The sequence below is a fragment of the Chrysochloris asiatica genome, unplaced genomic scaffold (assembly GCF_000296735.1).
Source record: "Chrysochloris asiatica unplaced genomic scaffold, ChrAsi1.0 scaffold00037, whole genome shotgun sequence".
Classification (NCBI taxonomy): Eukaryota; Metazoa; Chordata; class Mammalia; order Afrosoricida; family Chrysochloridae; genus Chrysochloris; species Chrysochloris asiatica.
The window spans coordinates 16509668-16522611 of NW_006408555.1; the positions used below are offsets into that span (position 1 = coordinate 16509668).

A 12944-nucleotide genomic window follows, 5' to 3' on the forward strand; every position below is an offset into this window, starting at 1 on the left:
TGTGTGTGTGTGTATATATATATATATGTGTGTGTGTATATATATATTTATATATATATATATATAAAAGAAAGAGAACGAGGTATATGCAAGTGCTGTCCTGCAGCCCCCAGACACTCCTTAGATGGACAAACTGCATTAACTGACCTCCAACGGCTTCTCATCCCTTCCCAAAGGCATCCAGGGTGAACTGGGCTCCATCAGTGTCCTTCAGACCACCTCCGCGAGCCCCTCTTGGGGAAAGCTGTCTGAGCTGCATCTCCAACACTTCCCCCAGCCCCCTCTGGCTAGAACAGACCACTCACCTGGCTGGAGGGAAGACGCTGCTATTACTACTGAAGCTGGAGTCACAGGAACCGTCTGGACCACCTGGGGACAGAGGGGAAGGCGACATCACACTAGTGCTGCACTGCGCATGCCTCACAAGGACTTGCTGAACCAAGCCCCCCACCCCTTAATTCAGGGCTGTTGAAAGGAACATGGCTCTCTCTGAAACCTCCGAAGCCCAATGACTACTCATCCCTCAAAGGCTTTAAGAGGGCAACCATGCTTGTACGCTTTCAGGCACTGGGGGGAGGTGCGAGTGCTGACCACATGTGGGAAATTTCAGAAATGACCCTTGCAATGGATACCAAAAACGATCCTGAGATGCCAACATCCTTAGCCATCAGGGAAATGCAAACCCAAATCACAAGGCCACACTCACTCCAATCATACACTCCAGGATGGCTGCAATAAAAAGACGGGCACTCACAAGGCTGGGTGAGAATGTGGACAAACTGAAGCCCTCACACTCTGCCGGTGGGACATAAACGGACACAAACAGCCGCTCTGGTAAACTGCCCAGCAGTTCTTGAAAAGGCTAAATACAAGGTCATCGTTAATTGCCACTGAGTTAGTTCTGACTCACAGTGACCCTGTACAGAGTGGTTGGTGGGTTTGATCCCCTAACCCTGTAGTTAGTAGCCCAGTACTTATCCTACAGTGCCACACCAGGACATGGCCCAGCAATTCCATTCCTAGGTATGTACCCTAGAGAAATGAAAACTTATATCCACACAAACACTCGTATATGTGCACAGCACCATCAATCATAGCAGCCAAAATGTAAAACCAACTCAGATGTTTATCAACCAACTAACAGAGAAACAGAGTGTGGCCATACAAAACCCAACTGCTGTCGGGGCCATTCTGATTCACGTGACCTTGTAGGACGGAGTGGAACTGCCCCCTAAGATTCCCAAGGCGGTAAATCTTTATGCAAGTAGCCCACTCCATCTTTCTCTGCAGAGCTGCTGGTGGTGAGCAGCTGAGCGCTTTAAGGACTGTGCCACCAGGCCTTATCATATCTAGGTACCGGAATATTATTCAGCAATACAGAGAATCTTTTACAGGATTCCACTTATCGGAAACGTCAAGAATAGGCAAATCCAAAGATACACAATACGAGAGTCCTGTAGGATTAAGCACCAGAATGCTAACTGAAAGGTTAGTGGTTTAAATCCACCAACTGCTCCTTGGAAACCTTATCAGGGTCATTATGAGTTGGAATCGACTTGATGGCACTTAACATAGATACAGAAAGTAGGTTAGTGGTTGCCGTGGCTGGAGGAGAGAGGATGGGCACATGGTTTCTTTTGGGATGATGAAAATGTTATAAAATCGACTGTGCCCAACTCTGTGGATGTACAAAGACAAGGGCAGGTTGTGTGGTTATGTGAATATCTCAATAAAGTTGTTAAAAAAACAAAAAAAAAGACTTTGCGCCTTTCTGCCTAGGTCGTCCTCCAGGTGCCAACTCAATACATGTCATTAATAGTTTATACGGCAGGAGAAGGACCGATGACTTATTTCTCTCACTTATGGAACACCTTAAAATTCCAACCTCTTTCTTTTGGCATCTAATGAAAGTTCCAAAACAGCCAAGGCATTCTGGATCTGGAAGGTTCCCAGCGGCATCCTAGTCCAACTTCTATCCTAGTTGAGGGAGAGGAAGCTGGCAGTGTTGGGTGCTCAGGGAGGGTAAGGCTCTGGGAAAGATGCCAGACTCCTGGTATGAACTGTGTGACTGCCACTAACCACTTCTGCCCTCAGTGTCGTATCTTTATACAATGAGAATGGTACCATCGACACGGTCCACTCCAGAGCACACACATGTATAAGTATGTATATAGAGAATAAGCAGGCACACCTTGTTTTGTTGTTTTCAGCAGATACTGCATGTTTTACACACTGAGGGTTTACGGCACCAGGTGCTCGGCAAGTCTGTTGGTACCATTTTACCAGTAACATGTACTTACTTTGTGTCTTTATGTTATATTTTGATCAATCTCAGAGTATGCCAAACTTTTTCATCATGCTATTGCATACTTAGCGGGCTACAGTATAGTCTAAACATGACTTTCATATTCACAAGGAAACCAAAAAATTCACGTAACTCACTTTGATGCAAAATGCACTTTTTGTGGTGACCTGGGGACCAAATCTGCAACATCTCTGAGGTATGCCTGTATAATTTATTTTCAGTACTGAAATAATCCTAGATTTGCAGAAAAGTTGCAAAAACAGTACAGAACACCTAGTATTTCCTTTATCCAACCGACCCTAACGCCAATATCACATGTAACCAATGATCAGTGATCAAACCTGGAGAGTTAACACTGGAGCAATACGCTGAGCTTCAGACCTGATCTGAATCTCGCCAGCTGGTCTTTCTTCTGAATCAGGATCTAACCCAGGGCCTCGCCCTGCAGGCTGCTGTCCTATCTTCCTATCTGTCCATCGTCTGCAACACTTCCTTAGCCCTTTCTCGTCTTTCACGACTGGACACTTCTGAAGTACTGGTAGGGCAATCATAGAATGCCCCTCAATTTGGCTTTGTCTGTTTCCTCACGATTAGATTTGGCATAATTCTCACAGAAGTGCTGCCGTGGGGCTGTCTCAGTACTGTTGACAGGACCCTGTCACCAGAGGACGAGGAAGGCAGCGTCAGCCACATTTCTCCTCTGTAAAGTTGCCCTTCTTCTCTTTGCAATTAACTCCTGTGTTTTTCTTCAAACATCTTCCTCCCCAACACTGAGTTTTGCCTCCTCAGCCCTGTGGGTCTTGCCTACAACAGTTATTACTATGGCATTTGCATTTTCTTTGGTATTTATGAACTAGACTCCAAAAGAAAGAGCTGTCCTCTCTCCTCCACTTATTTATTCAAATATTTGTTGACATCATTGCAAACCTACGGCTATGCGCTTTACTCTGTGGATTCTACCTCAAAACTAGCATTTACACTGCTGTTTAAACTGTCGTAGATTTGGCATTCTAGAATTTAAAAATGATACAAGGATATTCTCATTTAAAAAAACTTCACAGTCAACAAAGCAAAACTCCTGGGTCTCCTTCAACACCAGTCTTAACCTTGTTCCAGACAGGTAAGTAGCTCACCAGTGTGGCGCGTACTCCTGGGTCTCTGGCTAGCCTACCTTTTGTTTGGTAAACATCTGTGGGACAGCAGTGTGTTTCCTACAATGGGCTGTTTTCTTGGCACTCTGCTTAGAGCAGTGTTCTGGGGGCCCATCAATTGCCATCAGATAAAATCTTACTCACAGTGACTCTGTGGGTCAGAAAAGAACTATGCTCCACAGGGTTTTCAATGGCTGATTCTTCTAGAAGTAGTCCACTAGGACTTTCTTTTGAGGTACCTTTGCCTGGACTCAAACTTCCAATCTTCTGGTTAGCAGCTGAGTGTGTTAACCCTTTGTACCACTTAGGGAAGCCCTTTATTTCCACATCAAACAGTGGAGCTGCACATTGCTGCTGCCTGGACCCTCTAGTCCAGATGTGCACTGGTGGATGGAACTCAGCTTGACAGGGCAGGAAGCACGTGGGAGTGGGTTGGGCCTGCTGAGCGCCCAGGCCGGAGCCATTTGGAAGAGGACCCAGGGAAGCAGAGGAGCAATTCTGGGCAGCAACCTGTACACAGGGCAGACCACTGGAAATGTCCCTGGGCAGGCCAGACTGAAATACCTGCCAGGACCCCAGGTTCCTGGCGGCCTCCCTCGTTCTTATCTTTCAGAAATACATATTTATAGATGAGAAGATACCATGTCAGAAATCTACTGTCAGGTAGCTTTAACAGCCTCCCAGCCACTCATGCGCTCCCTTCCTTACACCTGCGTTTGAGCATGTCTCTGGGCTCCCAGGTGGGTGGCACCAGACTGGCCTTCAAGATGATGAGTCGATTTTCATGCTTCAAGAACACAGGAGCAGACACTCCTCGAAGGCTGCCTGACACAAAGATGATATCACTCATCTCTGACACGCTTGCCAACTCGGTAAGTAATAATGGGACCTGGTTTTACTTTGCAATTCTGAGCATCTTTAGTTGGCAGCTTACATCAGTTGAGTAGCGGTCCTGGGGTAACTGCATGACATTGACTTTACCTCAGGGTCCTCCCCTCTACAACGGGAAGAAAGTCACCCTGGGGATGAGGACAGTGCCTACACCACAGGGCTGTTATGACAATCAATAAAGCGACATCTGTTCAGTGTTTAAAATGAAGATTGGCACATTGTGAGAGCTACTACACAGGCATCTGTTACATAAAGGAACCAACGGTTTCTTCATGAACTTGACACATTTCTCTTTCATTAGTTTGGCACTTTCCTTCTTGATATGTGGTTGTTGTTGTTAGGGGCTGTTGAGTCAGTTCCAACTCATAGTGACCATAAGGCAGAATGGACCACTGCCCAGTCCTGGGCCAGCCTCACAACTGTTCTGTGACAGTGATTCTCTGAGGGTTAATCTTCTCCCAATAAATACCGCTCCCCTATCTTGGTATGGCACTATAGGATAAGCACTGGACTGCAAACCACAAGGCTGGCAGTTCAAACCCACCAGTTGCTTCTTGGAAACAGGGTTGCAATGAGTCTGAACTGACTCACTGGCACTTAACAACAATGATCTGTCTTGTAACTTTTAACCTGTTTTCAGTTATATCAAAAGGTTTTAACTGAAATATGGTATGTCAATCTTCTTTCTTGTGGGCCTTACTTAAGAAAGTCTTCCCAGTACCTATGATGTGTTCTTGTAAAAAAATACAAAACTTGAACTTAAACCTGAAGAAATGCAGGCAGGGGAAAGGCAACCTACAGAGACTTATAAACCAGTCACAATGTATGGAGCTGGTTTGCTCCTATTTGAATTAAACACACACACACACACACACACACACACAGTCAACATAAAACAAAACAAATATGGGGGGTTGTCAAAAAGTTTATGGGGGAAAAAAAAAGGTAACGGAATTATCCCACAAACTTTTAAAGTCTTTATACTACAAAAAAGAAATACAGAAAAAAAAAATCTCCAGTCAGTTGGGGTAGCATGAACCCTGAATGGATATTTAATAATATAAAGATTTAATTTATATTTTGATCCTCCTAAGTCCTTATGAATCTCCATTTTAAAGCTGAAGAGAAACTGTGCAGAGAGAGGAGCACAGACAGCGTATCTCTGAATTCTATGTGGATAATACGACTCAATCTTTTGCATTTAGGTTTAAACACACCCGAATCTACAGAAACATTATTTTATTTGTAGCTATTTGGATAACCAATAGTTCTAGCTCAGTTTTTAGGAGAGGTTAGAATGGCACTGTTTGAAATAGTGGCCACTGGCCACCTGTGACAATAAGTCGGTGAAATGTGGCTAGTTTGAATTTGAGGTGTGTCGTGGCTACAAAGTATGCTTTCAAAGACTTAGTACAGAAAAAATAATGTAAAATAAAATGTATCATTAACAATCTTTGAATTATTGACCACTTTAACATATGTGATGGTTAGTGTTAAGTGTCATTTTGGCTACACTGTAATTTCTCAGTGGTTTGGCAGGCACTGTGTAATACAATTTCATTTTGTGATTTGAAGTGAGCAGCCAATCAGTGGAACGGGGAGCTTCCTGGGGGCGTGGCCTGTCTCTAGTATATGAATGGATGTTCTGACAAAGCTCCCTCTTTCTACACCTGCACTATTCTTGTCACATGACCTCTGGCTCCTGGGATGTTAGCTGGCAGAAGTCTCTGACCTCAGACTTACAATAGGTTATGGAGCACCTGAGAGTCGTGCTGTGACGCTGTGGGTTAATGCGCTGGACTGCAAGTTTGGTTTGAACTACAAGGTCATCATCACTTCAATCTCACCAGCTGCTGCTTGGAAACCTTATACAGAGGCACTGTGATTTGGAACCAATTCAACAGCCCTTAACAACAATGGTACACATAGGGTGATGGTGAGGCACTGTAGGAAAACACTGGACTGCTAATTGCAAGGTCAGTAGTTCAAACCCAGTAGCTGCTCCTAGGAAACCCCATCTAGGTTCCCTATGACTCGACGACACTAACAACTGACCCACTCGGGTCCTGGTGTGACACTGTAGGAAAGCACTGGGCTGTCAGGTCAGTGGTTTAGAGCCACCAGGTGCTCCCTGGAAATCCTATACAGGCTTGCTATGAGTTAGAACTGATTCCAAACAAACAACAAACAAGAACCTGCTTTAATTTCTCCAATTAAAACAAGAAAACTCTCTTGATTTTTTTCTTCAGTTAACAGTTCTCAGCCTGCCCGGTGTCCACTCCCCTGCTCCCATTCTTAAGTGATCTAGTCTTACTTATCAAGTGTTCACGCCCACAGCCCTCCTAACACCATCCCCGCTCCATAGCGCTAACTCCAGCACTAGGTCTCCTGTGCAGCCCCCCAGTGCTTAGTCCAGGGTTTGGGTCTCAGTCCAAATTTACAATCTCTGACAGGGATGGAGTGCCCAATTAGCACAGTAAACATGGGCTTAGTCATTACCGATGTGGTGAAACTCCTGTGAAGCACAAATAAGCACAAGTAAGCCTGTGCTTAACCCTGCTTATGGGGTAGCTAACCCCTATCCTTATCCTTCCGGCAGGTACCGTCACTGCCGTTCTCCCTGCCTGAAATGTTCTCTCTTTTCCTTCGAGTCTTTGCTTACACTCTTCATCTGCAGTGAGGCCTTCTCTGGGGGTCCTGCTTAAAATTGCCCCACGCCCACATCTCTGCTTGGTGTTTCCCACAGTTATTTCTCTGCTAAAAAGAACTCTGATATAAAAACCTCACACAATCCATGAGTATTTCCTAAGAATATATTCTTAAACTCCTAAGGCTTTTTACACATACTGCCAAGTGTCTCTGTCATATACTTGCCAATGCCTGCTTTCGCCCGGCAGGAGTGCCAGCTCTGAGAGGGCGGGACATCTGCTGACATATCCCCACTTGGAGGTCAGGGTGCAGAGCAGGGTCACCCACTGGACGAACCCAGGGTTACTTGTGGAACACTTGCTGTGGGCCAAAGGAGCCCTGGTGGTTAGGTGTTAGGGTGCTAACTGCAAGGTCAGCCATTCAAACCCACCAGCTGCTCTGCGGGAGAAGAAGAGGCTGCTTGCCCCGGGAAAGATTCCAGCCTTGCCAACACTGTAGGGATAGTTGGGCTCTATCCTGGCAGATACGAGTTCTATTTGACTTGATGGCAGTGAGTTTTTTACTTTGGGCCAGGTCAGTGAAGGGCATCAAGAGGACCAAAGTGGAATCGGACACAACACTGGCTCCTGACTGTTGTTACGTGCCTTCGAGTCAGTTCTGACCCACAGCGACCCTGTATAGGGTTTCCTAGGAGCAGCTGGTGAACTTGAACGACTGACCTTGTGGTGCGAACCGACTTCACAGCCCAGCGCATTAACCCACAGTGCCACACATTCAAGGAGCCCCTACCCATCTTTGCAGCTTCAATCCCCCACTTCCTGCTCCTGCATGATTCTGTGCCCTGGGAGAGAATACCCACAACTGAACAGGGAGGTAGACACAGAAATGAGGACAACCAGGCCAGAGCTTCCAGCTGTCAGCCTGGTGGGTGAGGGCTGGCAAGTGGGAGCAGAGGAGGTGACTACAGAGAGCCTGGGACTATTAGCTTGTTGGCTGATGAGCTAGCTGGTCTCCTGTGTGGCTTGCTGGGCCATTCTCTGGGAACCGTGGTGATCAGACCTGACAGTAACTGTGAAGTGTTCAAATTAGCTATTACCATCTCTGAGAACCACCTGTAAAGGGAGCTGTTTATCTACTGAACTGCCGTTTATGAGGCAATAAAATCTAGACCAGGGGCCTCCTAGCTGTTGGGTGACTCTCTCCTGAGGAGGCAGTTCTCTAAAGAAGGCTCAGGAACACAACCAAAAAAGCTGACCAAGTTGCATTGGCCGGGAATCGAACCCGGGCCTCCCGCGTGGCAGGCGAGAATTCTACCACTGAACCACCAATGCTCTGACTAGCAAAGAGGCTTTTAGCAGCAGCTATAACCCACAGAATGCAGCAAGTCTTTCCCAGAGAGCTGGAGCTGCTGCCACATCAGCAGAAAGGGTGGGCCACAGACGGCAGCTTCCCATTTAGGCAAAGGAAGAGGGAGAAGAAAATACATAAATGTAATTTATATACCATAACACTTCACATAACATAACATAAAAACCCACCATTTCAAAGCTACCAAGTTGGTGGTTTTCAGTATATTCCTAAGGCTGTACAGCAATCACCGTGATCCAATTCTAGAATATTCCCGTGATCCCCCTATAAAGCCCTGGATCAGTTAGAAGTCATTCTCTTCCCTCCATTTCCTCCTGTTCCTGGCAACTGCTCATCTGCCGTCTGTCTCTATTAAGAGGTACACTAACTTCTAATACACACTGGAAGATATTTTAAATGCCTGAATGTAGCTTTCTAGGCAAAAAAAGAAAAAGAACCCCTCAGTCCATCACCAAACCAAAAAAGCAGCATGTGGAATTGTACGCCCTTAACTGCGAGCCCCAGGGTGGGGAGTGCATTCGGGCTGGTAGCGACCCTGCAGGGCTGAGGAGAACTGCTCCACACACAGGGCTGGGTTTATAAGGCCATCATCTTTTCTGAAGCAGACTGCCACATCTTTCTCTCACAGAGCGGCTAGTGGATTCGAACTGCCAACATCGATGGGGATTAGTTTGACTTTTTAATATTTTGCTCTCCTTTCCAAATTTTCTCAAATAGGAGACAGAAAACCAAAAGAGATTATCTGTACATTGGTGAAAGTTCACAGAAAATGTCTATCCTTGAGATTCTTTCAGTTTCTCCCAGCAAAGAAAGCTTTCTGCTTGGGATGGCCACAGACCACAAAGACTAATGTCCCTAACTTTTCTCATAGAGAAATCTGCTAAAAACTTTTCAGCTGATGCACAGGCTGGGAATTGAACCCAGGCCTCCCAAATGGCAGGCAAGAATCCTTCCACTGAGCCACCTATGCTAAGGCTGAGTGTTGTTCTGGTTCTTAGGGGCACTAGACACAGCTGTAACCTGACACCTGAGTCAGTCAGAATGCAATGCTGCCCCCTCCACCAGCCAAGTCCTGGGAAGAGGCCAGAGGAACACACATGCAAGTGGGCTTGAGGTTCAGCTGGAGGAACATGCACAGAACTCTCGGGAGGGAAGGCTTTAGAATTTCCTTTCACTCCTGGGGGCAGGCAGAGACCTCAGTCTACCATCGGTAAAGGTTTGGGAAGGTGGTGGATCACCCTGCTCTCTGGCTGTTTCTTCAAGGAAGGACAACTCCCAGAGCTGTTCAGGACCTCTCTCCTGAGGGTGGAAGATACTGTCAGACTCCAGACCAAACAAGAACCTCAGGAGACAGGTGTCGGAGAGGACAGAAGAGAGTTACTGAATTTCTTGAGGGCACTGACTTCAGCAGGGCATTTCCAAGTCCTGAGTGAGAGGGATCCATTCCCAGAGGAAGAAGTGGCTGGATGACAATGGTCCGTGATCAGGTAACCCTGCTGGCACTCCTGCCAGGTCTAGACATTCCTACGCTGGAAACAACTACTTTCTATAGCTGAGCCTGGAATCTGGGAAAAGATTAGGGAAAGCTCTATGCTCTTTGAGGCAGCAGCACAGCACAAGGCTTAAGCACATGGGTTCTGGAGGCTCAATACCTGGGTTCAAATCCCAACTCCTCCACTTACTAGCTGCCAGGTCTTAGTCATGATGATACTTGTCTTCCCTTTGCTCATCTGTAAAATGGGCTTAATAACAACTCCTGCCTCACTGGGCTGTTACTAGAATTCATTGAGTGAACATATGCAAAACACCTGGAATAAGGCCAGCACACACACACACACACACACACACACGCGCGCGCGCGCGCACGCATGCATACACGAAAGCTATATAAATGGTGTTGTGAGGGTGTGAGTTTGAACTGCAAGCCCACCAGCTGTTCTTTGGAAACCCTACACAGGGTTGCTTTGGGTCAGAACCGACTCAATGGCACTCAACAACAACAACATTACTATTTGGGGAGTCCTGGTGAGGTGCTGTAGGTTAATGCACTGGACTGCAAACTTGGTTTGAACTGCAATGTCAGCAGATCAAGCTCACCAGCCGCTCTTCAGAAACCCTATACAGGGGTCACCATGGGTCAGCACCAACTCAAAGGCCCTTAACAACAACTACACCGTTGCTATTCGATACTGGTGACTTAAAGCAAGGGATCTCTATAATAAGCCAGGCAGGACCTCACAGGCATGGGGCAGGCTGCCAGTAAAGGGGCACTAGCATGGAGTCTGGCCCAGATGTAGCAGGAAGGTGACGGTGGCAGCTGGGAGAGGTGGGGGGAGGGGAGTGAGGGCTGAGGCAGCACCCTCAGCTGCTAGGCTCCCTGGGGCACTGCTGGAAGGCAGGCTCTACTCACCACTTGTGGGTCTCTCCTGCTTTGCCAAGGTGTCTTCAGGGTTGGGCTCGGTCGGTTGGTACGCCACTGCCTTGGGCTCATCGGACTCATCGTCCTCAGGGGTGACCAGTTTCATCAAGCTCTGGTTGCACATGTTGGCCACCTCCTTGATACCTGAAGACCACTGATGTAAGGAGCAGTCTCACCCGGGGGTGGGGTGGGGTGGGGGTCTTTGCTATGAGACACTCCTAGTTCTTCTTTCTGTACCCCCCACTGGGTGGGGAAATGTCAGCTCTGGGGTCAGGAGCTGGGGCAACCAGACAGGGTTTAGGGATATCTGGCTTTCCCAATCCATGTTCAGCACCACCCTGTCCCCGATGCCAGGGACTACTTGAGTTGTGATGGAATTTGAGGTCCCTCAAATTCATAGCCCCCTTTGGGACCAGGTTCCCATCTTTGCCCCAGAGCTAAGGATACTTCTCTTGCGGTCGTCATAGGCTAGGCAGGGCAAGACGGCAGTCAGGACTCCCGAGGAGTAGGGCAGCATCACACGGCCGGCCAGCTGGGTGAACTCCTGCATCCAGCACATGGCTGTCAGCTGGATCAAGTCATCTGGAGTGGGACAGTAGGTCCAGGAGGGTCAACACCAGCAGCCCATGCTACCCACTTCCCCCTTCCATAGACCTCACAGGGCTTGGATTGTTCCCAGGCTCGCCAACTCGCTCCCCCTTGCTTTTTGCCTCCCAAAGGCACACAGGTGCCAGGTGGGAATGGAGCAACAATGAGCATGATCCTCCACTCCTTTCTGTGCTCACACCTCTCCGTATGAAATGTGATCTTGCAGTTACACCCACTAAGTTATGTTGTTACTGCTAAGTGCCTTTGAGTGGTTCTGACTCATAGTGGCCCCATATAGGGTTTCTGAGTCTTTCAATCTTAGTGGAAGCAGAAAGTCCCATCTTTCTCCCATGAAGCCACTGGTGGTTCGCAGTAGTGCTTCAGCTACAAAACCACAGAGCTCCCCGCCCACTAAGAGAAGAGGTGCCGTCGTTCCTGACTCCTTGATTCTGAGCTGCTGCTTTGGCCAACAGAATGTGCTAGAAGTGATGGTGTGCCTAGTTTATGCCTAAGCTTCACAGTCTGTCGTGTCACCCTGTCACTACTGCATGAATGTGTCTAGGTTAGCCTGCCGGGCAACAAGACGGGTGGCTCAATCAGCCCCATCACCCAGACATGACTGCAGCCATCCTAGATTACCCGGCCCCAACCAACCCTCACGCTGACTGTAGGCGCCTGATGGAGCCCAACCCAGCCCAGCTCCAATGAGCGGGACCATACAGTTGGCCCAGTTTCATGACGAAGAAGTAAGAACTGACTCTTGTTTTTAAGCCACCAAGTTTTGAGGTGATCTGATACTCAAAAGAATGCCAAGTTACCAGGGAAAGGGTCTCCAGATTAACTTACGCCCCTCAGGGGCCAGAGCAAGGGGGAGCACCTCCATGCTGACAGAGAACCCGAGTGTCTCAGAAGGCACTGCTCCACTGCCCTGAGGCTCCAGTGCCTCAGCGGCTAACACTCCTTCCAGAACTTTCTCCTACCCTCCTGGAGCTCTGAGATGGTGCAAGGAGAGCTACCTCAGAGGGGCCTCCCTCCTCACACTCACCTGTGGCCTGGCAGTGGATCACCAGGATGTTGGCCATCTCAGCAAACTTAACACTGGAGGAGTGCTTCTTAATTTCTTTCAAGAATTCCCCAAGAACGACCTCACACCTACCAACAAGGGAAGGAGACCAGAGACAATACAAGTCAGCCAGGTCTGGAGAAGCCTGAATCTATGTCCCTGTCTGCTCTAGGGGTCCACCCAGAGGGTGACACCACCTGAAACTCGGATGAACATTTTTCAGAGGCCAGGAGTGAATGAGGTCTTAGTTCTGTAAGGTGACGAAGAGGGACACAGAAAGAGCTTCTTGTTCCCTGTCTGCTGAGTGTGGGCCCGTCCCTTCCCGCCACTCACATTTTCCGAATCTCTTTACTGTTGTCCCCCAGGATCTGGAAGAGTCCATCCAGGATCTCTGGTAGGTAGTCCAGCAGGTTGATGTCTGGCACGGACTCCAGAACCAGGATCTGACCCAGAGGTAAAAAAACAGGAAAAGCCCCATCAGCCCAGGAACCTTCATTCCCTTCTATGGGG

General features: G+C 47.9%; 1 protein-coding gene and 1 non-coding gene across 2 annotated transcripts in view; both read right to left on the reverse strand.

Annotated features, from left to right (window-relative positions):
- VAC14 (Vac14 homolog (S. cerevisiae)) overlaps nt 1–12944 on the reverse strand; it is a 126950-nt gene that overhangs the window by 71538 nt on the left and 42468 nt on the right. Inside the window, exons 6-10 of the mRNA XM_006860315.1 lie at nt 12768–12877; nt 12417–12523; nt 11231–11365; nt 10775–10927; nt 306–369 (exon numbers count right to left, since the gene is read on the reverse strand). Of these exons, the coding sequence (XP_006860377.1) occupies nt 306–369; nt 10775–10927; nt 11231–11365; nt 12417–12523; nt 12768–12877 (569 nt within the window). The remainder of the gene's footprint in view (nt 1–305; nt 370–10774; nt 10928–11230; nt 11366–12416; nt 12524–12767; nt 12878–12944) is intronic.
- Nucleotides 8257–8327, reverse strand: TRNAG-GCC. Its single transcript has one exon. It is a non-coding gene; the product is annotated as a tRNA-Gly (tRNA).